The 25,228-nt window shown below is 39.6% G+C and overlaps 2 protein-coding genes across 2 annotated transcripts in view; one reads left to right on the forward strand and one right to left on the reverse strand.

The window, feature by feature from the left end:
• The window catches only part of CENPK (centromere protein K), a 30,695-nt gene extending 19,392 nt beyond the window's left edge, over positions 1-11,303 (reverse strand). Inside the window, exons 1-3 of the mRNA XM_066339587.1 lie at positions 11,127-11,303; positions 2,889-2,987; positions 1,012-1,068 (exon numbers count right to left, since the gene is read on the reverse strand). Of these exons, the coding sequence (XP_066195684.1) occupies positions 1,012-1,068; positions 2,889-2,987; positions 11,127-11,303 (333 nt within the window). The remainder of the gene's footprint in view (positions 1-1,011; positions 1,069-2,888; positions 2,988-11,126) is intronic.
• On the forward strand, positions 11,282-23,679 carry PPWD1 (peptidylprolyl isomerase domain and WD repeat containing 1). The gene is made up of 11 exons (XM_066339952.1): positions 11,282-11,443; positions 12,778-12,880; positions 13,477-13,577; positions 14,778-14,898; positions 16,852-17,299; positions 17,887-18,077; positions 18,418-18,607; positions 19,599-19,780; positions 21,457-21,538; positions 22,110-22,292; positions 23,278-23,679. Exons 1-11 carry the CDS (start codon positions 11,302-11,304, stop codon positions 23,419-23,421), a joined length of 1,887 nt encoding a protein of 628 aa, XP_066196049.1. The 5' UTR covers positions 11,282-11,301; the 3' UTR covers positions 23,422-23,679.
• Positions 23,680-25,228: the final 1,549 nt, after the last annotated feature.

The raw sequence follows: 25,228 nt of genomic DNA on the forward strand, positions 1-25,228 counted from the left end.
AGATGTGTTACAAGACTGGGCTGGCCAGCCATGAGAGAGAAATGGAGGAGTCAGGGTTGGCTGGTCATGCTGCCTGTGGGATCCAACAGAGAGAAGGTTACGAGCACTTTGATGTAAGACAATAGACTGCTGATACAGACACCTGTCTTCCGTGAAGGTCTCTTGAGCCTACCATTAGTCAGGGGAGTTTTTATAGTCTCTGAAATGATGAGTGACTGAGGAAGTTGAATGGTGCCTCATGTGAGGAGCAAAGCGGCTCCTCACAAAGGTCCTGTCCCTGGGTCAGGGCAACCCACAGTATCAACACAGGTTGACTGAGAGCAGCCCTGCCAGCTGAAAGACTTGGGGATCCTGGTGGGTGAAAAGTTGTTCACTTGCCATCCAGAAAGCCAATCAAACCTCTGCATCAAATGGCCAGCAGGTGATTCTGCCCCTACACTCTGCTCTGGTGACACCCCCACCTTGAGTGCTGCCTTCAGCTCTGGGATCCCCAACATAAGAAGGATATGAACTTGCTCAAGTAAGTCTGGAGGAGACCCACAAAGATTATTGGAGGGCTGGAACACTTCTCTTATAGTGACAGGTGAGGGGTGTTGAGGTTGTTCAGCCTGGAGAAGGCTCCAGGCAAACCTCATAGGACCTTCCAGTACCTGAATGGGGCCTAAAAAAAGGTAGAGAGACTGTTTACAAGTTCATGTAGTGATAGGACAAAGGGAAATGGCCTTAAGATGAAAGAGGGCAAATTTAGATTAGGTATTAGGAAGAAATTTTTTATTGTGTAAGCACAGAGACACTGGAACAGGCTGCCCAGAGAAGCTGCAGATGCCCTATCCCCAGAAGGGTTCCAGGCCAGGCTAGATGGGGCTCTGAGCAACCTGATGTAGTGGAAGTCATCTCTGCCTATGCCTGGGTTAGAACTAGATGACCTTTAAGGTCTTTCTAACCTCAGCCATTCTGTGATTCTACGGTCTTAACAGAAAATGAAGTATTTTTAAAAACCCACTGTCTTACCTTGGCATCTGATGGTTGCAGTGTATCACTTCCTAATAGCACTAGCTTCTTCTGATGCTTGGTAGAAAAGAAATAAAACACAAAGAAAGTTTGTTTACTCTTCTCTTTTTTAAGAACAAAACACAATTCTTAGAAATTTAAATGTAACTTTTAAAATATAGGAATAAAATAACTTTAACTTGGATCCCTCCACATCCCTTATACCCTAACCCAGAAGAACAAATTGAGAAATGTTTTGAAATCATAGCACAGTAAAATAGAGCTTAAATAACTCTGAAGCAGAAAAGAAGCAGCTAAAGAAAGATGCATCCTTTGAGTAAAAGGGCAAGTTATGACGGACGAGCTCATAAGGAAAGGCACTGAACAGATGAAGAACATGAGAAACTGGAAAGAGAATCATGGACAAGGCTGAGCAGGGAAGCTGCTGAGAAGTTAACACACATTCTGATACTTTTCTGGCTCTCCAAACAGAGCAATCACATTATAACACATATTTTTAAGTCATTTAGGGCAGTATACTGTACAGTTCAGAAGTTGTCTGATTTTTGGGAGTGTCTTACATCAGCTGTCATGACTGCAATGAGGTGTACATGCAGTGTGAAATTCAGGCCACCACTACTATCCAAGGCATAAACAGGAATCACCTGCTAAACTGTTTTGGTTTTTTTCCTAACTGTCATCAATTTAACCTGCCCCATAACAAGGCAGGACATACTCCACTACGTAGTACTTTGGAAACCTTGCTGTTAATGTTTGCATAACAGAACACAGTACAGGATTTCTCCCACAAAAACTGTTCATGATGATACACAATCATTGGAACATTACAAGTAACCATATAACCTAGGAGCTAATTAAAAGATTATTAGTTTAAATCTTTTGCTTAAACGTGAGTGCATTCAGGATGCAAAATCTGAATAAAAATCCTACTGTTTTCATCAACTTCCAAAATTAACACATCGCTTCTTGTATTATTTTGGGCATTCTGGGAATAAAATAGAAGATATCAAATATTTTCAATTAAATTAAAAATAGTAAACACTCAAATTTCCCTTCTAATTTGAAAATTTCAGGGAAAGTTAAGGTCCTCCAATGTGGTGCAAAACAAAAGTTCCAAAACTGAGACAGAGAATTCCCTGCCACCTGTTACATGCAAACATATAATAATACTCAACAAGAATTAAATGCCATTAGACTTTTTTAATCAATTTGTGTAAAATTATTGCACCGTGAGTAGTACTTCGTTCTACTTTAAGTTTGGAAACAATTTTACTTTTGTTTATGTATTTTGTTTATGTATTTTTATAGAACCTATAACTCAGAACTCAAGCAAATAGCATGTAAGTACAATAAAAAAATTGGGTGAAGTTATTAAGACTCTGAACCAGCCCTAGACTGTTATTTGTTAGCCTATTGTACCATGTATTAAGAGAGAAATTTTAACCATGACAATATAACTGTCAGTTTGCATAAGTGTAGGGAAACATTGTCCTTCTCTTCTTCTCTCTCCTCTAAGATCCAAAGGACCTGTGAAATGGAATCCCATCTTTTGTGAGGCTAAAGAGAGAAGGGTCTCTGTATGCTGGTACTATGGCTAAACAAGTAAATCGATTAATTTTCCACAATTTTAACATATATTCCCACACTAACTAAATCATAACATCAGCACATTGACACTACAAGGCATGCTTCATCCCGGCCAGCACTTCTAATTTTGACCTTTCTGAGTATCTTCTTTCCTTTTTTTTTTGTTTGTTTGCTTGTGATTTTTTTGTTTGGAGTTTGTTGGTTGATTTGGTTTTATTCAAGTGGCTTCTTTGAAAATAATTCTGAAAAAGCTTTATAATAAACTTAGTCTATAATTTATATTTGCATACCTCTTCTATTTGCCTCCAAATACTCTCACATTCAATCAGCATTTCTTCCTTGGGATGTACAGGGCCAACTATATTAGGGATCTCTGGTAAACATTCAGCCTGTTAAAAATCAAATAGAACAGTTATCATGTACATCTCTAATATGATTCCTAAATCATACCTGCCACTTTAGATCAGCTGTGTAATAGAATAAACTCCCTTAATCCAAAGCTTTTAGCTAACTCCTCTATAGCTCTAGAAAGCACCCAACCATTAAGTGAAATTAGAAGACAGTAATAATTTACTTCAAAAATTTAATGACTAAGTACTAAATTTTCATAACTGCTTTGATTATTGCAATGGCTTCTTTATTTTCCAACAACTTTAATACAGAAACAATAAGAGAACCTCACATCTAAAAAGCCACACTTTACCGGCAGATATCTGTAAAGTTTTTAAGCAGTTACCTCTCCTCTGCCAATAAATGTGGTGATCTATTTCTCCTTCACTTGAATTCAGAATATTTTTGATTAACAAATTAAGCATCCTCAAATTTACTAGAAATACGAACAAAAAAATTTGAAAGATATACAGACGACCAAGGAAAGAGGGCACCTGGACAGCCAAAAGAAAAATCAAACTAAATTAAATTAAAAACTTTGAGAAACTGTTGGGTCAGAAAGAAACACATACAATTTCATAAATTTCATTCTAGCTTTCTCCCTTAAGTGATACCTGAATGACATCAGCAATTAACAAATAAAAACGACCAAATTTTTTTTTTTTTTTTTGCAGGGAAAACAATGAACAGGCTAGATGCAGCAGATGCAAGGAGCCTTTAAAAATACCTTAGTGGATCGCTAAGCTCACCAAACACGTAGAAATTAAACAGAAACATTAAAAATAGCTAATGATCTAAAGAAGAATTACACTTCTTTACCTTCTTAATGAAGCACAAATGACTAATTCAATCTTTTGTTCTTTTCAGAACAGAAACATAGCATCAGAGAAAACTATGTCAAAACCCCAATTTAAAAGGAGTGAAATATTCAACTAATACTTCCAAAGTTCCAAGTACCTCATAGCAAAGTGGATGAGGAAAAAAATTACAACATCTCACTGAATCGTGGAATTACACTGGACAACTCATAAGCAGCCAATACTTCTATTAAGTCTTCCTGGCAAATTTGTTGCATTTAAAGTGAAACACTACAAAACCTAACTTACTATGATCTTGAAGGAACTAATGAGCACAGATTTTGCAAAGGAACATCATTATCTTCTTAAGAGTCTTGGAATGTCTACATTACGTAAACAGAATCCGTTCCCGTAACTTATTAAGACTTCTGAAATGCCTGCAGCAAAGACTGCCCAGAAAGAAGAAACTAACAAAGAAACTAAGCAGTCTTAGTTTTTTCTCAGACCGAAAACTGTTAAGGACTGTGGTAAATCTAATAGATAAATTCGTGTATCAAAGATTTGGTGTATTAAAAGCTACTCCAGGGCATCTCCAAGATTCCAAGACCTGTGCTGCAAGCTATGAAACCACAACATTTGCAACAGAAATTACATGGCCGGACTGGAGATGGCCCATTCATCAATGATGGGCCTCCACTTCACAGCTGCTCGACACCTGATATCAATCTTGATAGCGGATCTGGAGGATGATCAAATCAGCACCCCAAAGATAAGATCCAGGAAGACTCCTGAATCGTCTTTTCATACTTACAGAAACCCCTTTTAAGACCTCGTTTAAAAATAAAGAAATACATGAATATTTGAACTTTGAATGGATTTAGCCTCAGGGCAAATAAACTGTATAAAAACCATGCACCGAGACCCAGTGTTGTGTGGCTGAGGTTTGATGGTACCGTTGTTACTGTTACTCTGCCCACCCAGCATTCGATCGATGTTGTCTGATTTTATTGTGGCTTTTTAATTTGGGTTTGGAAATTTGCTAAATAAATTCTGTTATTCTGAATTGGCTTCTAATCATTTATAACAGATTGGTGCTGTGACTCAGATACAATATTGGTGCTGCGGAACCCCTTTGCTCAGGAGGCACGCTGCTGATTTTCGGTGGCCCACCAGCGAAGTGGGAAACTCCGTAGCACCTATTGTATCACGAATAAATTTAGGTTAAGCACCACAATAAAAGAGGGTTTTTTTGGATCCAAAGAGCTCAGGAAAGACCTAGGGGGAGTCTTTCAGAACCGCAGCTATTGTTTTCACTTGTAAAATTTCTCCATCCATGAAGATTCCACGCAAGAAAATAGCTGTAAGTATTGCTGGTTGAGTGAGGGTGACTGGGTGAGTGTATGAGACATGAAACTCATTTCGCTCATCAAACTCAGACTCAGGGGAGTCTGGGGAACCGATCACAAGGAAGCTAAAAGAAAAGGAGATTTTCTTTTGAGTTCAGGAAACTGGTAAGCCTTTTAGCTACGGGCTGGTGAGAAGCCCAGGACGCACACCAAAGTTTTTATCGCTGGACAAACAGACCCACAGCTCAGCTCACTGGACAGGTAAGTAATCCAAAAAGCAGAACCTGGTTTGTGATAAAACAATTTGGGAAAGAATCCCAGCTCTTAGCAGAAGCTAAGAAAGAATTCAGCGCGAGACCCACCACCAAAAAAAGTAAGAAAGTTGGTTTTTTTTAAAATATAATAGGACAAGAGAAAAGCAAACACCAAAAAGAGCTTTGTGTGTGTTATAAATGGTATTATAAAGTTGGCTTTTCGCAGGATGTGTGCTATATGATTGATGGCTTTGTGGTAAGGATGTAGGTTTTTATTTTCTGCTGTTAGTGGAGAGGATTGGGCATAGTGGTACTAGTGATGTGGTGTGCTTGAACTATCTGTTTGGCTGGGATAACATCCAGTGAACATGTAGGGGGAACCCTGCTATTGATATACCAACTATCAGCGTCTGCCATCCGAAGGAAGCATGGACCGAGGCCCAATCTGGAGGTGATAATGAAGACACAGCCAAGAAACACGCAGCTCTAAAAAGGCGGAGCCAAGGAGGGGCCATGCAAAATAGTTCCTGGAATATGGAAACTAGTTCATGGGAAAATATGAATATTCAACAGACTGATACAACAGAAAGGGTATTTAAAGAAAGCCTGTGAAATAGCAATTTGTGGACTTGGCCAAATGCCAAGTCACCCGGCCGGCCGTACTTTGCTTTTTTTTCTTTATCTCCTAATTGTCTTATCTTTTTATTAAAGCCTATTTCTTAAAATCTACCAAAAAGTGAATCTCGTTTTTCACATGTGTAAAGTAAAACTTTTACCCCAAACCCATACAAACCCAGGCTCCTCCCTCTGAAACTCCTCCCCTTCCCTCCTGGCTGAAGGCTTCAGTGTCTCTGCGGCGGCAGCTCCCCCGGCAGAAGTGCAGTCCATGCTCCTCTCCAGCCCCGGGGAGTCCTGTCCCCACCCAGCCCCTGTAACCTGACCCTCTCTGGCAAGCTCACTGCCGCTGCCACCACAGACAGCCCCGCCCCCGCACAAGAGAGCACCGCCCCTTCTCGGTCCCGGCCCCAGTGTCAGTTCCAGGTGGGGAGGTTGAAAATTGAACCAATTTCAATTAAAGGTTTCCCCATAATAGCCAATCTCTATACCGTTCTAAACAGAGTCCCTCTGGAGAATGTGTAATACAGTGTAATAGATCTAAAAGGTGCCTTTTAGACTTGTCCTCTGGAGAAAAATAAAAACAATATATGTGTTCGGGATTATTTTGCCTTTTAATGGGAGGATCCTGAAACAAACCGAAAGCAGCTTAAGTAAACATCTCTACCACAGGGATTTCTGGATTCTCCTAATCTCTTTGGTAAGGCCCTTGAACAATTATTAAGTCAATTCATGCCAGCAGAAGAAATGAAGTTATTTCAATATGTTAAAGATTTGTTAATACCTGGCCCAAGGGAGGAGCAAGTAAGAGAACGTACAATCTCATTTTAAATTTTCTGAGGAAAAAAAAGGGATTAAAAGTTTCCAAATCAAAGCTACAATTTGCTGAATCGGAGGTAAGGTACCTAGGACACTGGATATCAAAAGTAAAAAGAAATTAAATCCTGAAAGAGTGGCTGGAATTATAGCTCTTCCCCCCTACACGGACAAAGAGGGAAATCAGGCAATTGTTAGGACTATTAGGATACTGCAGATAATGGAATGAAGAATATAGTGAAAAGGTAAAGTTTCTTTATGAGAGACTAAATACAAATAGAGTGAAATGGACTGAAGAAGATGAATTAGAATTTAAGAGGTTAAAGGAGGCACTAATAACTGCTCCTGTGTTGAGTTTGCCAGATGTAAAAAGGCAGTTTCAGTTGTTTGTGGATGTCAGTAATCACACTGCTCATGGTGTTTTAACTCATGATTGGACAGGGACCAAGAAACTTGTAGGATATGTCTCTAAGCTTTTAGATCCAGTGAGCAGAGCATGGCCTACTTGCTTGCAGGCTCTTGTGGCAGTAGCTCTGCTGGTGGAAGAAGCCAAAAAGGTAACATTTGGGGCGCCCCTAGTAGTATACTCACCACAAAATGTGAGGAGCATTCTGCAGCAAAAGGCAAATAAATGGCTCACAGATGCCAAGCTCCTGAAGTATGAGGCTGTTTTGGTGCATTCACATGGTTTGGAACATAGGACAACAGCTGCTCAGAACCCAGCCCAGTTTCTGTTTGGAGAGGTACTGGGGAAAACCACTCATGACTACACTGAAATAGTGGAACTGCAAACCAAGGTAAGACCAGACCTCGGAGAAGAAAAACTGGAAGAAGGAGAAAAATGGTTTGTAGACGGATCAGCAAGGGTAATAGAAGGAAAAAGGAAATCAGAATATGCCACAGTGGATGGCAAATCCAGGAAAATAGTGGAGTCAGGGCCTCTGAATGCAAATTGGTCTGCCCAAGCAGACCTTCTAATCAAAAGATTAGAAGGAAGAAGAGGCACTGTCTTCACAGATTCAAAATACGCTCATGGAGTTGCACACACTTTTGGTAAAATATGGGAAGAAAGAGGTTTAATTAACACTCAAGGACGAGGGTTAATTCATGGGGAAATAATAAGGCAAAGTCTAGAAACAAGCAGGGATCCAAAAGAAATCTCCATTGTCCATGTCAAAGGACACCGGGTGGGTATACAATTCCAGACCAGAAAAAAATAATTTGGCAGACAAGAATGCAAAAAATGCAGCATTGCTCACAGTAAATATCCCCAAGGTTCAGGAAGGGGAGACCCTGGAATTAGATTCTCCAGAGTGGTATCAAATATATAAAAAGAAAATAAAAAGACAATTGGATGCAGAGGCCGAAGTGCTCGACGTTGAGTGCCGAAGGACAATCTTGCTACTCAGATACAGCCAGGTTGTCCCGGGGGGAGTGTCTTTAAAAGGAGGTTTGCGGCTCGGACCAACAGGACCCCAAAAACATACACCTGCTGCCAAGAAGATGGGTTACCCTGCTGCGGAATGCTACTCCATGGGCGAAGGAAAAGGCAGAGGAGTGTTGTGCTGGAAAGTTCTCGTAGTCCTGAGCCTAGTCCTGAGCGAAGTAGGGGGATTCCACCCCAAGAACCTGCAGAGGCTGACTCTCATAAAAGAGTGTGAACCGTGCCTGGAAGTTACACAAAAGGGACAAACAAAAAACCCTGAACTATCAACCACATTATGACTGTCCATGAAATAAAAAAAAGGAATATTGTTCCTTTAATGGTACTCAATATAAAATTTGTGAATCAGAAAAAGAGGTAGTATGCCATGACCCAAGGGCAATTACTAAAAACGGGCAGGCCAAAGCACACAAAATTTACAAACGAAAAACAGAAAAGATACCAATTATGTGTGACCAATGTAACGGGACTGTTTGGAAAAGTGGGAAAAAGAAATTATTTTTTTGCGGTACTATCAAATAAATAGACTATGCTCTGACAAAAACAAATTAAAAATATATACTATGTATGGAAAAATGTATTGGGTAGGAAAGAACCTAAAACATGAAATAAAAACATGGTGGGACCAGCTGTTTGAACAAGGTATTTGGTGGAAAAAAGCGGTATTTTTTATCTTATGCTCAACAGCCTGAATCATATTTCTATCTTGTCTCACCCCGTTTCATTCAGCTGATTCACTCAGTAGTACAAGGCATGCCAATTCACTGACCCTGAACTAACTAGAAAAAAGACTGGACAGCTTTCCAAAGCATCTACGTTAATGAAGTTAAAAGAGTAAAACAGAGCAGCAAAAGCCTTAAAAAATTTAAAAATAAAGTTAAGGAAAAAAATTTATCCTTCCAGAAATACTGTGAGATAACACAAGATGAATGGGACAAATATAATAATTGATAAATGGAAAAACTAAGATCTGTAGAACACGAATTTATTGTTTATTGGATAAATAAAAAGGTGGGGGACCGTGGTAAATCTAATAGATAAATTCGTGTATCAAAGATTTGGTGTATTAAAAGCTACTCCAGGGCATCTCCAAGATTCCAAGACCTGTGCTGCAAGCTATGAAACCACAACATTTGCAACAGAAATTACATGGCTGGACTGGAGATGGCCCATTCATCAATGATGGGCCTCCACTTCACAGCTGCTCGACACCTGATATCAATCTTGATAGCGGATCTGGAGGATGATCAAATCAGCACCCCAAAGATAAGATCCAGGAAGACTCCTGAATCGTCTTTTCATACTTACAGAAACCCCTTTTAAGACCTCGTTTAAAAATAAAGAAATACATGAATATTTGAACTTTGAATGGATTTAGCCTCAGGGCAAATAAACTGTATAAAAACCATGCACCGAGACCCAGTGTTGTGTGGCTGAGGTTTGATGGTACCGTTGTTACTGTTACTCTGCCCACCCAGCATTCGATCGATGTTGTCTGATTTTATTGTGGCTTTTTAATTTGGGTTTGGAAATTTGCTAAATAAATTCTGTTATTTTGAATTGGCTTCTAATCATTTATAACAGGACTCAAACAGAGAAGGTCTGGGAGGACAGTGGGGAGCAAGAATAATAAAAGAAAGGGGAGAAAAACAACCTTATGCTTTGGAAATTTGAAAGGCGTCTTGTCTTGGGGTGGGATAAAAACCTCTTCTGCTCATGTTCCTTGCAATACTACAATTTATCACCAGGAAAGCATTATATGAAATAAAACTCTGAAAAGAAAGCCAGAAAATCTCCATCACACAAAAATAATCAAATGATTCTGCTGGTTTTGACTTCTAAGTTTCTGGATCAATTTCACAAAAGATTTCAAAATGTACACACTGAGAGACATGACAAGGCTTTCACAAGCCAAATTGACTGGCAGTCCTCTTAATTATGGCAGTGCTCAATGCTGTGCTCTTTACTACCTTACACGGTACACACAATTAAGTATCATTTTCAGATGTTATTTTCTTGTAGCTTGTACTTTTCCCCTATTTCAGTATGGTTAAACTACATTTCTATTTCCACACCATACCTGAAAACTGAAGGGTTTTTTTGGCATAAATACTAATGTATTCCAGTTTCAAAGTGTTATTCCTTCTCACCTTGTTTTAGGACTATATAATTAGGTAAAACATACACACGTCCAAGTGTAAGCTCTATGCTAGCCAAGACTTTACAAAAATATCACAGAATGGGTCAGGTTGGAAAGGACCACAGAGGGTCATCTTGTCCAACTGCCCTGCTTAAGCAGGGTGATCCCAGAGCACACGGCATAGGATTATGTCCAGATGGTTCTTGAGTATCCCCAGCGAGCGAGACTCCACACCCTCTCTGGTCAGTCTGTTCTAGTTCACGGTCAACTGCACAGCAAAGAAATTCTTCCTCATGTTCAAGTGGAGCTTCTTGTCATTAGTTTCTGCCCATTACGTCTCGTCCTATTGCTCAGAACTAACGAGAACGCCACTGTCACTTCGCATACTGAGAGACAGTGAGGGCGAACTGCGTCACGTGATCAAGTTCAAAACAACCAACGGCGGGAAGACGCTGAGGGCGGGGAAAGGGACAGCAGGCCTTTAAAAGAAAGTGACACAAACGGACTTCAGGAAGCCAAACACCGGCAGGGTACAAGCAGCATCGCAAAAGCGGTGAGACAGGGAACCCCGGCTGCCCCGATGCGAACCCCCGCGGCACAACCCCCGGAGGACGCGAGGCGGGACAGCCCCGCTCACAAGAGCGGGATGAACGTCGCCCCATTCCCAGCCGGGAAGCCAGCACCCTCCATGCAAAGCAGCCCCGCGGCCCCGGCGGCCGAGAGTACCTCCTGGCCCGAGATGTCGGAGCGCCTGGATCCCCCCGGGCGCCAGGAGGCAGCCGGGTCTCTCCCCGCGGCTCTCGCGCTTGTTCGTACCATGGCCGCTTCCCCCCGTGCCCTCGGCGGCGCGTACGTCACTGGCGGAGCGCCCTGCCCGGCGCGGGGCAGTGACGCCGGCACCATGGCGGCCGCCGAGCCCGAGCGCAAGCGAAAGCTGGCGGAGGTGGAGGCGGCCGGCGGCGATCCGGCGGCAGCGGACGAAGAGGATGAGCGCTGGGTCGGGCCGCTCCCGGGGGAGGCCGCACAGGCGAAGAAGAGGAGAGGTAAGGGAAGGAGAGGAGCTCTGCTGCCGCTGGGGGTCGGGGCGCTGGGATCGCTTGCAGGCTCCGCCGGGCGGGAGCGGCCGCGGGGTGAGGGCGGCTGTCGGGAGCCCGTATCCTCAGGCCGTGTCTCGTATGTAAAATGGGCAAGCTGGGCGGAAACTTTCGGATGCGGAATTACAGCGCTTGGGTGCCAGGGGCTGAGAAAGTTGTGGTCGTTCGGCCTGGAGAGGGGAAGGTTACGTGGAGATCCCGTAGCAGCTTTTCGGTATCTAAAAGGACTTAACTTAGAGGGAGGCCGGAGACGGGCTCTGATGGGAACTGTAGTGATAGCACCAAGAGTAACTGGCGCAGACTGAAAGAGTGGAAATTCAGGTTAGCTATAAGGAAAAAACTCGTTACTGTGAGGTACTGGCACAGTTTACCCAGCGATTTTTTGGGTGCTCCAGCCCTGGCAGTGTTCAAGACCAGGCTGAGTAAGGCTTTGAGCAACTTGGTCTAGTAGGAGGGCGCTTGGGTCTAGATGGTATTTAAGTCTTATTCTAGCCCCTTAACATTCTATGATTCTAAGATTTCTGCTTTCTCTGGAGGACACTTTCCGTCTGAGAGCCCTGTTCTGCAGGCTGAAGCTGTGCTATTTACGGATATGGAGTTAATCCATCTTCCAGACCAGTGCCCTAAGCTGGAGCAGCAAGACAAGCCTCCAGGCTGTATTTTGGCACGTGGTATTGATGTTTGCAGCAGTTCCCAGCTCTCTGGGTATCTCTTTAAGTAAACAATGTTCAACAGACGTAAACATGCGATTTCAGTAAAAAATACCATTGCGCAGTTAACAAAAACACAGGACAAAAAGAAAATCAGAAACAAAACTCAGAAATCAGATTATTTTAGGTCAGCCAGGTAAATAGTGAAATAGGTGGATACCAGTACTTATAATTTAGACTACAGGACTCGTGTGGGAGCACAGATCTCGTAAAAACAACAGGGGTACACGTGGTTTTAGAATGAAATGGGGTGCAAATAACCTTCTGGTTTTTGTTAATCGACTGTTAATTGACTTTGGTTTTTTGCAAACAATAAGACAATTACAGTAATAGTTGCTTTAAAAGGGAAGAGCAACATATGTTAAAGCAGCATTTGAGTGGCTCGAGTCCACAGAAAATGTGTGAGACTGAGTGCAGAGCCAGAGCTAAAAGCCCTTTAATTTTTCTTGCACAAAATCTTGTGTAATTTTTACCAAAGTATGAATAAGCAATTCAAGGATAAGTAAAAGAGAGCAAAATGGAGATGTAACATGAAAAAAAAATAACCCAGATTTTTCTTTTTACTTTGTGTAGTTCTTGAATTTGAACACGTTTACCTTGAAAACCTGCCGTCGGCTTCGATGTACGAACGCAGTTACATGCACAGAGATGTTATTACACACGTGGCATGTACAAAGTAAGTGCTTTTGTTTTCTACTGTAGTTCTTCATCTGGGGTGTATTTTTGTGTATGTTAACAGGTTTCCATTGTAGATGCTTTATAATGGAAAGTTACAGTGTCCTGAGGTGGTTTTTAAAGGGTGGTGGGTGTTTTTTAAAAGACTAAGTGGCTTACCTAGAAGTAAGATAAAAGTTGCTTCTATATGCTAGGGGAGGGTCTTCAAATCCTTGTTAAAATATGCAGGAAATACAGGAGTAAGAATTGACTTACTCTGAAAAAACAGCAGTTACTAGATGCACACATAGTTACTACAGTGCACACATAGTTACTACAGTGAAAGCAGACTTAAAATAGGAGTTATATTTGCAAATTTTAAAAGGATGATGTTTCTTCAGTTTAGGCTATGAATTTTTATAGATTATCCAGAGCGCACTAAAATACGTCTTTAGTTTTTCCAGGAGTTATAGTACCCATTCATAAAGACTGTCACAGTAATTTCTTGAGGTTTCATTCTGTGCACAGTGTTAATTCTAGTGCAAATCATTGACCAGTGGGAAAGTGCTTAATTTGTTCATCTGTTTTCTTGTTTTTATTTTCGTTTTGTAATTGTAGGACAGATTTTATCATAACAGCCAGTCATGATGGACATGTAAAATTCTGGAAGAAAATAGAAGAAGGGATTGAGTTTGTTAAACACTTCCGAAGTCACTTGGGTAAGAAGTTGTTCTTTTTATCTAAAGGACTTGTGCTTTCCTCTCCCTTGCTCTTTGTTTGAAGAGAGAGTGCAAATAGAGAGATTCTGGGTGCAGTCACTTTAGTGCAGTCAGAGATTAAATGATATCTACCCTTTTCCTTTTATTACTCTCTCCTATTACATTTTGCCCCCAAAGCTCTAGCAGGGATAGGATGAAAATGAAATGTGTGGGACTCTGCTTGCACAGGTCCCTTACAGCCTTTGCATTGGCTTGTGCCCTGCTTGTGGGGACAATATCTGGGTCATAAGTGAACAAGATACACAAAAGTGCTTATAAAATCCAGAGAAGCTTAAAAATATGTTGCTTTAAATATGGGGTAACTCGGTCTTATTTTTTCCCTTGCAGCCTGGAAATAGCAGTTATTTTCATCTGGAATTACTGTTACTGTAAATTCTGCATTATTGTTGTAATTATCAGAAATATTGCAAGTTAACAGTTAAGAGAAACTGTTACCCAATTTTCTGAGCTAATGAGTACACAAAGCTTTTCAACATTAAATAGGCTGGACAGGAAATGCTGTTCTCAATGGTATTAGAAATTATATGATTAAAGGAAAAAAATCCAGTTTGATATGCAGAATGTTACAGTAAGAAAAATATTTAATAATAGGTGTAAAAGTATGCTTTCCTTTTAAAGAGTTACAAGAAATACTAAAGTCTGCTTTTGATCTTACCTATCAGCTTTTTATATATAGAAGCAAAATATGAGAACAAAACCTACCATGTGAAAATCAGCAGTGTGAGAACTTTATGGAAGGCTCAATTGCAGAGTAGTTTTGAGTATGGTGGGTGTAATAGTCTATAGAATTGTGCTGCTTTTGCCCTATTGAGGGATGCAGGCTGAGGAGCACATAGTATCTACCTCATCATAATGTTCTCAATTTTCTAAAATCAACATTTTAAACTAAACTTGCTGCCATTATAACAATTTACTGTGTTTTTGGTACATTGTTCATTATCACATACCTAAACACTGGTAGGCTATAAAGTGTTGTTTTGTGAATTTTATTTTTTAAATATTTTATTGAAGTCAGGTAGTCTTTTTCTAAATGGAAAAGGTGACAAAACACCTTGGGAGACAGGTTTAAACCTCTGTAGGTTTTCCCTGTGTAGTACTGAAACTTCCTATTTCTGAATAATATCTCAACTTTATTCACAGGTGTTATTGAGAGTATTGCTGTTAGTTCAGAGGGGGCATTATTCTGCTCAGTTGGAGATGACAAAGCAATGAAGGTGTTTGATGTAGTCAACTTTGACATGATCAACATGCTGAAACTTGGGTAAGTTACTTAGTTCTCTGAAGTGTTCATTTGAGATTATCAGTGGGGGTTGTTTTGCTAAAAGGTAAATCAGTAATTTGGGGTTCTTGAGCTCTTCCCCTTTCCCCATGACTTAGGCAGATCAAGTTGAGTAAATTCCGTTGTCTGAAATGAATCCAGTGGCTGGAGACTGCCTGACTGAATAGAAAAAATTACTGCTGCAGCAGTAAAAGAGACGAGTAGGAAAGGAGCTTCCTTGGTGCTAAATATTATGCACAAAGATGTGGGGTTTCTTCACATATTTAGCTAGGCATAATTTCTTTCTGTTGTTTGGCACTCAATTTAAAACTTCCAGCCTGTTAGTATTTCCATTAGAGAAGGGATTTGGCCTGTATGTCTTGTCTCTTTTGTTGTCATAGGGATACAATTTCCTTTCTCCACTAGAAACAATGTTGTTTTCCTTAGTCTTGTAGCATTTCTGTAGTTTACACAGTATGTAGCTAAAGGATCTGGGAGAAACAGGAATGGATGTTACTGGAATTATAACAATACCAAAGAAAAACCCCACATTGTTAAAAAGGTGGATTTGTAGGGCTGGAGGATCAATGAATGCTACATCAAGAACAGTAGAAATTATGATTTCTCCACAAGCCTTTTAGAATTGGAAAACATATTCTTCGTAGTGTATGGTTAATTTTGAAACTAAACAGAAGTATAAGGTCAGGGGGAAAAGCTTTTACGTAGAAACCTCTGATAAAAGCATATGCTATCTGCTTTGTGCGTTATGTTTTAGTATCATTCTCCAGATATTGTACTTCACCTGTAGGAATTGATTCCCTCTTGGCTGTCTGTTTTGAAATAATTCCAGTTAGGCTTAATCTTGTTTTGCTGTTATTTCTGACATATCAGCCCTGTACTGTTACTACATAATTGGTAAAATTATAGAAAAAAGAAAATAATATTCAAAAATAACCTGTGATTTCTAGAGCTTTCCAGTTCTAAATAATCTGTACACTGTGGCTCTGTGCAATTCGCCATGCTTTGTGCTTCTGCAGTGATCTGGAGAAGATTGGCTATTTCTGCAGAGACTTCATATTTATTTATTTATTTGATCCTGTTCTTTCTAATTGACCTGAGATGAAATGTTTGTTTCTCTTTATCAACAGACATTGAAAATCCACATTATTGGTGTCTGTCATAATGTCAGAATATCATCAGTCCATCAGCATCTGTTAGTTTGATTTGAAAAAGGATACTAAACATGAGTTTCCTATGGAGACTAATTTTTTTGATGTTTGCCATTTCATTTGAGATCTACACTTCAGAATCTTTGCTTACAGACTTTAAAACAGACATAACTTACATTATTGACTATATCTCTGACTTGTTTTATTTGTAGATTACGCTTTCGCAAGTAGCAAATAAGTTCCTTCTTAAATGCACTCACAGCCCTTATTGAATATAGCAGGATTGTCTTAATTTTGTTTCTATCACTTCTTGGGAGAGTTTGTGGTTTTGTGGTTCTTTTCTGGAAAGATCTAGTTGAACTTTTCCATATGTGTGTGGCAGAGGTGGAGTTGTTACTTAGTCATTATGCACTTAACAGGTGGATTAGAAATGGTATGGACTCATACAAGTAGAGTGCTATTTATTAATGCCACTTGGGCTTTTTATCTGGATTTCTGCCCAAATTTCTCCTTTTTACCCACTTTCTACTTTGACTATCACAGCCTCTTTACAAAACAATATGGAAGGAACAGAAACTGGTAGTTGTCCTCTGAGTGATATTTCTTGGTAAAGCTCGTCTATAATATCCTGAATATTAGCAAGATATGTATTAGCAAAACCAGTAAGTAAAGTTTAAAATTTGCTTCTTATGTTTGTTTTCAAGTTTACAGCATAACTTGATTCTTACCTAAATAAAACTATTCCTTATTTATTTTTTAAATGTTTCTTCTTTTCTCTTTGTTGCAGTTACCACCCTGGCCAGTGTGAATGGGTCTATTGCCCTGGAGATGCCATATCTTCTGTTGCAACATCTGAAAAAAGCACAGGAAAAATATTCATATATGATGGACGAGGAAATAACCAGCCGCTTCATGTTTTTGATAAACTCCATATGTCCCCACTTACTCAGATACGCCTGAATCCTGTCTACAAAGTAGTTGTGTCTTCCGACAAGTCTGGAATGATTGAGTACTGGACTGGTACTCCTCATGAATATAAATTTCCCAAGAATGTGAACTGGGAGTATAAAACGGATACTGATCTATATGAATTTGCTAAATGCAAGGCTTACCCATCCAGTATAAGTTTTTCACCTGATGGCAAGAAAATGGCCACTCTTGGGTCTGACAGAAAAGTTAGAATTTTTCGTTTCCTGACGGGAAAGCTCATGAGAGTCTTTGATGAATCTCTGAGTGTAAGTTTTGTCTTGTTTCTCCTTCTTTGAAATGTTTTTTTCTATTTACTTGAATTTGTTTGCCAGCACACTCACCTAAGCTATCATTTATTTCTAAAGACAAGCTTTATTCCTATCTTATTCTTGCAGAATAAGATTCTTGCCTTCTGTGTTCTCTTGTCTCTTAGCTTCCTTTGCCCCAAAATGAATTCTTACTGGTTTGGGTTACCAGCACAGTGAAACAGAGTTGTTGATTTTCATTTGTGTTTTCATGCTGTTGATTACATTTTCCTAGAAAGCAATTGTGGAAGATGGTGGGAAAGTCACATTGCGAATAACTTCATAATAATGAATTAAATTTGTCATCTTCTAAGGAATTTGATGGACAACTGCACACTTTTGTGTGCTTAAGCTTAGTCCTACAACATGCCTGTTGCATTGTTAAAGTAAAGACAAGATTACTTGTATTTACTTAAATCCTTCAGTTGAGTTTGAGTGGAGTAATCTCACTTGAATTGAGTATTTTCTAATCACGTGAATTAGTTGTTTACTGGATAAAAAGTTTAAAATACATTAATACACTAGTGATTTTTTTTTATTTTTTGTAGATGTTTACTGAACTTCAGCAGATGAGACAACAGCTGCCTGACATGGAGTTTGGCCGACGTATGGCAGTTGAGCGTGAGCTGGAGAAAGTGGATGCAGTGAGATTAATTAATATAATTTTTGATGAAACTGGACACTTCGTTCTCTATGGAACAATGCTGGGCATTAAGGTCATAAATGTAGAGACTAACAGGTAAGTTCCAGTGACACATATTGAGATAAATTTCTGTTTTAAAGTCTTTATTCAGTCAAATTAGAGCATATTTAAAGCTTGATATGTGTAATTTGTCTCCAGCTAACTGGTTGGGTTAATGTAAATTAAAGTTGGATCATTTAGTTGCGGTTTTATTGCATAAGGAGGCTGACTGGTAAATCAAGGTAGCAAGTTTTAAATAGAGAAAGATCATAAGAACAATTAGTAAATAATGATTTTGAGAAGATTTTGAAATTTTGCTCTGAATCTTAACAGTCAAAAAGGAGACATTCTGTGACTGGGCACTGAATGTTACACCTCTTTACGTCTTGCACTTCAGGTGTATTCGTATCTTGGGAAAACAAGAGAACATCAGAATGATGCAACTGGCCTTGTTTCAAGGAGTAGCAAAGAAACATCGTGCAGCAATCACTATAGAGATGAAGGCATCTGAAAATCCTGTTCTCCAGAATATTCAGGCAGATCCAACAGTAATCTGCACAGCTTTTAAGAAAAACAGATTTTATATGGTATGTGGTTCTTATTTAAATAGCTCTATTTTTGTATTGATTTCTCTACATTATTTTTTGTTTTTCTCTTTGCACCTTTCTCCTGCTTTTTGTAGTTGCAAATACAGTTTTTACATAGAAGTCCCTTGATATTGCAAGTATATTTAGAATTTTTATCTTGAACTATCTATACATTAACTACAAACAGCTGGAATTTTTTCACGGATTTTTATTCCTCCAAGAAGATGATATATTTTTGTTCTTGTTGGAAAAAAAACCCTAAGTAAGAGCATTTAAAATAGTAACCAGATTTTATAAAGAAACAATAAGTAACTGTATGCATAAAAATATAGTAGAAAAAAAATTAAACCAGAATCAGGACTTGGTAACCTAAGGACATTATAGGCAACCAAGAAAGAAGTAGTCATCTTCCTGTTCACAGTTTTTTAGCTGAGATGGAACCAAACAGACAAGCAATTTCAGAGTGGTTAGTAGCTGATTTGAGAGGTCATAGTCATAGACGTTAGAGATTGGTCTGTCTGTTATGCCTTAAATTTGATGGGTTTTTATAGTTTTATATTAATGCATATTGGAATAAGAGGATTTATTTTAACTTCGTAGCACAACTACAAAGCACAACTAATCCTTTTGGCATTAAAAGCTGCCAGTTTTATCTGAGTATAGCAGAACAGCCTGATATTCTCCACCTCATTTTAAAGAAAAGATTTTGAACTAGTGCAGACTCCAGTTGTAAAGGGCAAAGTTTAAAGATAACAGGTTATTAAAAGTTACTTGGATTTGCATGTAGTTTTACTGAAATTTGTGACTCTGGAAATGCTGGTAACACAACACAGCAGTGCAAGGATAGACTGTCTGTGAATTGTCCTTGTACATTTCAAATTGAGTGTTCAGCAGGTTGAATAATTACATTGATGTGTTGGGTGCAGAGCAATGTGTATTTTAAGAGGACAAAAGGAAAAAGCAATTAACCTTCTGTTCCTTTGTGTTTCAGTTTACTAAACGTGAACCAGAAGACACGAAGAGTGCAGATTCTGACAGAGATGTATTTAATGAGAAACCTTCCAAAGAAGAGGTGATGGCAGCCACTCAGGCAGAAGGTCCCAAAAGAGTGTCAGACAGTGCCATCATCCACACAAGCATGGGGGATATCCATATCAAGCTTTTTCCTGTTGAGTATGTATTTGCTGTTTTTTCTGTTGTTTTGGTTTTGTTGCTTTCTTCTGTTCCTTGTGGTTGCAGTATCCAAGACTTATCTCATGCTAGAAATAATTATTTTCTATCCCCTTGTCTTTGTTTCCTGACAGTTTCTTAATATGCCAAGGTGGAAATATGACTCTTAACAAACAAAAAAAACAAAGTAGGGTAAAAATAGGTCTAAATAACAGTTTGGGGCACAGGAGTTTTTTAAATTTTATTTGGGTTTATTTAGTTATTGGTTGAGGGAGGATATTCCTTACTTGACTTTTATTCTTGGACAGGTCATGATACTTTTCTGTGTAAGCTCTGTATTGTAAGGCAGTGCTGCTTGCGTAGATCTTGAAAAAGAATGATGATGGTGGCAGCAGCAGTAGATTTGGCAGCAGGTCTGTGCAAGCCAGAATACTGGTTGCAACTTCCAAATGTGGCCAGTGTGCTATACTTTGTTACTGCAGCTCCTTTAAAACCAATACAATATTGATACTAGCATATAATACTAGTGTTATGTATATCCAAAACCAGGCATAGAATTGAAAAGTTTTATGTCGATGTAGATCTCTGGCTGCTACTCATAATAGCTGAAGAGCTGTCTTAAAAAAAGTTCACTTTGGTAGTAACTCTCAGACGTAAAAAAATCACAAAGGTGAAGTGGTTGGCCCTTTTTATTCCATAAGAATAAGATTCCATCTCTTCACCAAACAATGTTGGTGAGTAGTTTCAAAGAATAACTGATTCTACTGACTGCCAAGTTCTGTAGTAATCAAACATTTTAGTTTTACAGTTTTATTTCTTGCATGCAACGCTCTACACCTTTGCATGTATATTTTAAAAGTGTAGAGGCAAAAGAATGAAAAATTTTCTGCTTACGGAGCAAACAGTTTAGAAAATGAGTAGTGCAGCTAGAAAGCTGGGGAGTCTGTAGTCAGTGGTGCCTTGAACTGGGCCTTGAGGAGACAAATTTGGTTTCTGGCTCTCATGGCTTAACCCCAGCCCCGCAGAACCACTTGCTCACATTCTCTTTGGTGGAATGGGAGAGCACTGGAAGAGTAAGAGTAAGAACACTTGTGAGTTGTGAGGTACAGACAGTTTAATTGGGAAAGCAAAAGGCATGGACCCAGCAATGCAAAACAAGGAACATGGATAGGCAGATGTTCTACTATCTCCAAGAAAACAGGGCTCCATCACATGGAGTGTATATATGGAAAAGTGAATCACCATTACTCTGTGTCCCCTGCTTTTCCCCTCAGCTGTTATGTGCTGAACATGATGCCATATGTGCAATGGAGCATGCCTGTGCTCAGCTAGGTCCCTTCTCTGCTCCTACAGCCACAGCCTCCTCACTGGGTTGGGATGAGGAGCAGAAAAGGCCTCTGTGCAATAAGACAGTGCATAAGCCCTGCTCAGCAACAGCTAAAACATCCCTCTGCTATCAGCTTGGCTGCTGCCTTTCTGTGTAATCATGCAGCTTTGTACTTCTTAAGCCTTTTGCTTTTAGCTCTGTGTTTGAGAGGTGGAAATTTGTTTTTTCCTTATTTGGCGAAATTCCTTCTTAAAGATTCCTGAAAAACTGTACAGCACATTAGGATCTTAGTCCCAGCTGAAATCTTTATGGCCTTGTCACCAAATATGTGTTTTCTGTTTCATGATTTTAGGTGCCCCAAAACTGTGGAAAACTTCTGTGTGCACAGCAGGAATGGTTACTACAATGGACACATAATTCACCGTATCATCAAGGTAACTTGCGACGTGTTAGTTTTTTATTAATTTACATCATATACTCTGGTGGTCAGTCCTCTGTTAACATTTCCCTTCTGCACCCAGGATTGTTGGACTGGCTTTAGAGTTGCTTGTAAATTCTGAACAGCTCTGACGTTCTGAACAGCTTTAGCACTTACTAAAGTTGTAGTTGTTTTTCTGCAACTGATAAGGTTGCAGAAAACTGAAAATTGAAAGATAAGTTCAGCTATCTTGCTTGAATGAAAACATTGCTTCATGTTAGAAGGCTTTTCTTGTAAGGCTTCTTATTTCTGTCACTTGAGAATCGAGTGAGAGAGCCTAAGAATTTGCAAATGGTAGAGATAGTCAGGTTTCTGTCCTTCACTACCAGGAATAGCAGGTAACCTTGCTGATTCACAAGTACTTGATAGACACTTAAAAAAGCCTTAAATGCTTTCTCCCTTACACACAAGATTTTAACACATTTTGTTGTAAGGTTTGAATTAAGTTTGAAAAATGTCACCTAACATATAACACTACTGGTTATGTACTCTATGCACTAATGTGATAACGTATAATTTCTCCACAGGGTTTCATGATTCAGACTGGTGACCCAACTGGTACAGGAATGGGAGGTGAAAGTATTTGGGGAGGAGAATTTGAAGATGAGTTTCATTCGACTTTACGACATGACAGACCATACACACTCAGCATGGCTAATGCAGGACCAAATACCAATGGATCCCAGTTTTTTATAACAGTAGTGCCAACTGTAAGTAATAGTTCAAGCTCAATTTAAGGCCTGAGAGGCTACATAGATAATAAAAAAAATCAACTCTTTTCTCATGGAAAAAGAAACACGCTAGTCTTTTACAAAGAAATGATGCACACAACGTGTAGGCTTCACTGAAACTGTCCCTTATGAGACAGAAATACTTTCCCATCACTTGTGATCCAGAGGCCTTTTGCCTTTAAATGGAGTGAGGGTGGTATAGAATTCCTGGGCATGTGTGCAATTATGTATGACTAGAGTATCTTATGTTAGTAACACTGGTTTAAATTTGATGGAAACCTATGCATTACTAAGATTGTTTGGATATGGTGCCAGGATGTCTCTTTAATATTGCCTAATTGTAGCTACCTAAAGAAACCAGTGTTCAGATTTGAACATTTCATTAGATCTGTGTGTAAGTTCAGAGCCAACAGTAGAAATTTTGGTATGTGAATCTAGGACATAAAAACCAAGTCCTTAAAAGTAACACTTAAAAGACTGCATTCTTATAGCACTTCAATGTAATTTAAAAAAACACCCATCTACCATAGTTCTGAGGTTTATTAAGTTGTGTGAGAGCCTATATTCAAACTGGGCATACTACATGAGTACTGAATTGGGTAGCATTATGTACTGGCACTTAAAATTCCTCTGTGAAAATACCATGAAATAGAGAGACTGAAACAACATTTCTGTGAACTGAGAACACACTTTAAAATAAACTATACAGTGCTACTGCACTAGTAAAACCTGACTTCCATAATACTTTAACAAAGCAATTGAAAAGATAAGTTCAAATGCATATGAATATATGTTGGCTGTATTCTAGATTTACCTGCATGCTAGTTCTTACACAGTGTTAGGTTCCATGGACACACAAAAATGTATCCATGTACACTTACTCTCTTCTTGGTTTGGTACCTGTCTACATGTTGCATTCTACTCTAATATGCTTTTCTTTTTCTCCTCTGTGCTCTCTCAACAGCCGTGGCTTGACAACAAGCACAGTGTGTTTGGACGGGTGACTAAAGGAATGGAAGTTGTTCAGAGAATCTCAAATGTCAAAGTCAATCCCAAAACTGACAAACCCTATGAGGATATCAGCATCATTAATATAACAGTGAAGTAAGCAGGCATTGAAGATTCCAGCTTAAGGAGAATAAAACTGAGCATGTGGGACCCAGAAATGGACAGAGGAAGAGCAAACATTTTTATAATTGCTAGATATAGCAAATACCATGACAGAGCAATCACCAGTTCTACTATTTTTAATGTACCTAAAGTGGTACATTGAAGTGGTACTATTTTTAATGTACCTAAATTGGTACATTTCTGGTAACTTTGTATTTTACTTTTGAAGTAAAAACATCTACATGTTTCTTACAAAGTCTGCTGTCTTCCTTGCATTTCTTCTATGCAAAATTAAAGATAAAACCCCCCACCATGTCCTATTATGGTGTTTTAACTTCACATTTATGTGCGTCTTTCATATTTAATTAATCTGTTTCACTGTACTGAAATCTTTGACAAAAGAAGAGGTCAGAAATACTAAGTTGAATGAACTTCTCAATCGTTCATGTATCAGAAATTAGATTAAGTTCTGGTACTGTTTGCTATGAAAAGCAAACAATGTAATCTACCTCTGTTCTTCAAAAATAGTGTGTACATGTTTTCTCTGTCCAAGAGCAATGATCAGCTCTTAAAATGCCAGTGTATAAAGTCCTTTGTAATTTGTTTGGCTTTCTAGTGATTTTTTCTTTCTGTGTTTGCTTTCTCTTCATTTTAGCCTAGTGAGGTTGCTTTTATTTTCAGCTTCATTTTAGTCCAAGTCGCACAAACATTACTGCTTCTACTGAAATACTCTATTTATTTTAAACTGTGATAGTCATCTAAACTAAGCTTTCATCAGCTGTTTCTGATGGAGTTATAGAACAGAATCAAAGCATCATTAAGGCTGAAAAACGGTAAGTTCAGTAAGTCCTGGTAAGGTAAGTCAAACATTAACCCAGCAACACCACCATCTTTACCATTAAACCATCCACATCCACGTTTTTTTGAACACTTTCAGGCTACGGTAACTCCACTACTTCTCTGGGCACTCTGTTCCAATACTTAACCCCATTTCAGTGATGAATTTTTTCCTAATGTTCAGTGGTAACCTAAGGCCATTTCATCTTGTCCTGTCATTTGTTAGCTGGGAGAAGAGACCAACACCCACCTGGCTACATCCTCCTTTCAAGCAGGTGTAGAGTGATAATGTCTCCCCTGAGCCTCCTCACAGGCCTTAATGCTTGAGGCCCTTCACCAGCATTTCAATGTCCTTCCTGAACTGAGAGGCCCAAAACTGGACACAGTTCTGTGGCCTCAGCAGTGCCCAGCACAGGGGGACATCCCTGCCCTGCTCCTGCTGCCCACACCATTGCTGACCCAGGCCAGGATGCCATTGGCCTTCTTGGCCCCCTGGGCACAGCCTGGCTCATGTTCAGTCACTGTCACCAGCACCCCCAGGTCCTTTCCAGCCCCTCTGTCCCAGCCTGTGGCCCTGCCTGGGGCTGTTGTGAGCCAAGGGCAGGACCCAGCCCTGGCCCTTGTTGACCCTCACACCACTGGCCTCAGCCCATGATCCAGTCTGCCCACATCCCTCTGCAGAGCCCTCCTGCCCTCCAGCAGGTCAGCACTCCACCCACACTGGTGTCATGCATGAAACTTAACTGAGGGTGCACCAAGTCATCCAAAAGGCCACCAGCTGGAGGTAACTCCACTCACCACCACTCCTGGGGCCCACCGTCCAGACAGTTTTTAACCCAGGAACTGTGCACCTGTCCAAGCCATGAGCAGCAGCTTCCTCAGAGGAATGTTGTGGGAGAGACAGTGTCAAAGACAGGTTCAGAATGAAAGCTCAGACAAAGCTGCTCAACCTTTGTGAATCTGGTTTG

This window comes from Sylvia atricapilla, chromosome Z (assembly GCF_009819655.1).
Source record: "Sylvia atricapilla isolate bSylAtr1 chromosome Z, bSylAtr1.pri, whole genome shotgun sequence".
Lineage (NCBI taxonomy): Eukaryota > Metazoa > Chordata > Aves > Passeriformes > Sylviidae > Sylvia > Sylvia atricapilla.

Bases quoted from the DNA above. Each gene is read 5' to 3' on its own strand.
- PPWD1 (XM_066339952.1), top strand. From the start codon at position 11,302: ATGGCGGCCGCCGAGCCCGAGCGCAAGCGAAAGCTGGCGGAGGTGGAG. The intron at 11,444-12,777 runs GTAAGGGAAGGA...TACTTTGTGTAG, and splicing joins ACAGGCGAAGAAGAGGAGAG to TTCTTGAATTTGAACACGTT. The intron at 17,300-17,886 runs GTAAGTTTTGTC...TATTTTTTGTAG, and splicing joins TCTTTGATGAATCTCTGAGT to ATGTTTACTGAACTTCAGCA.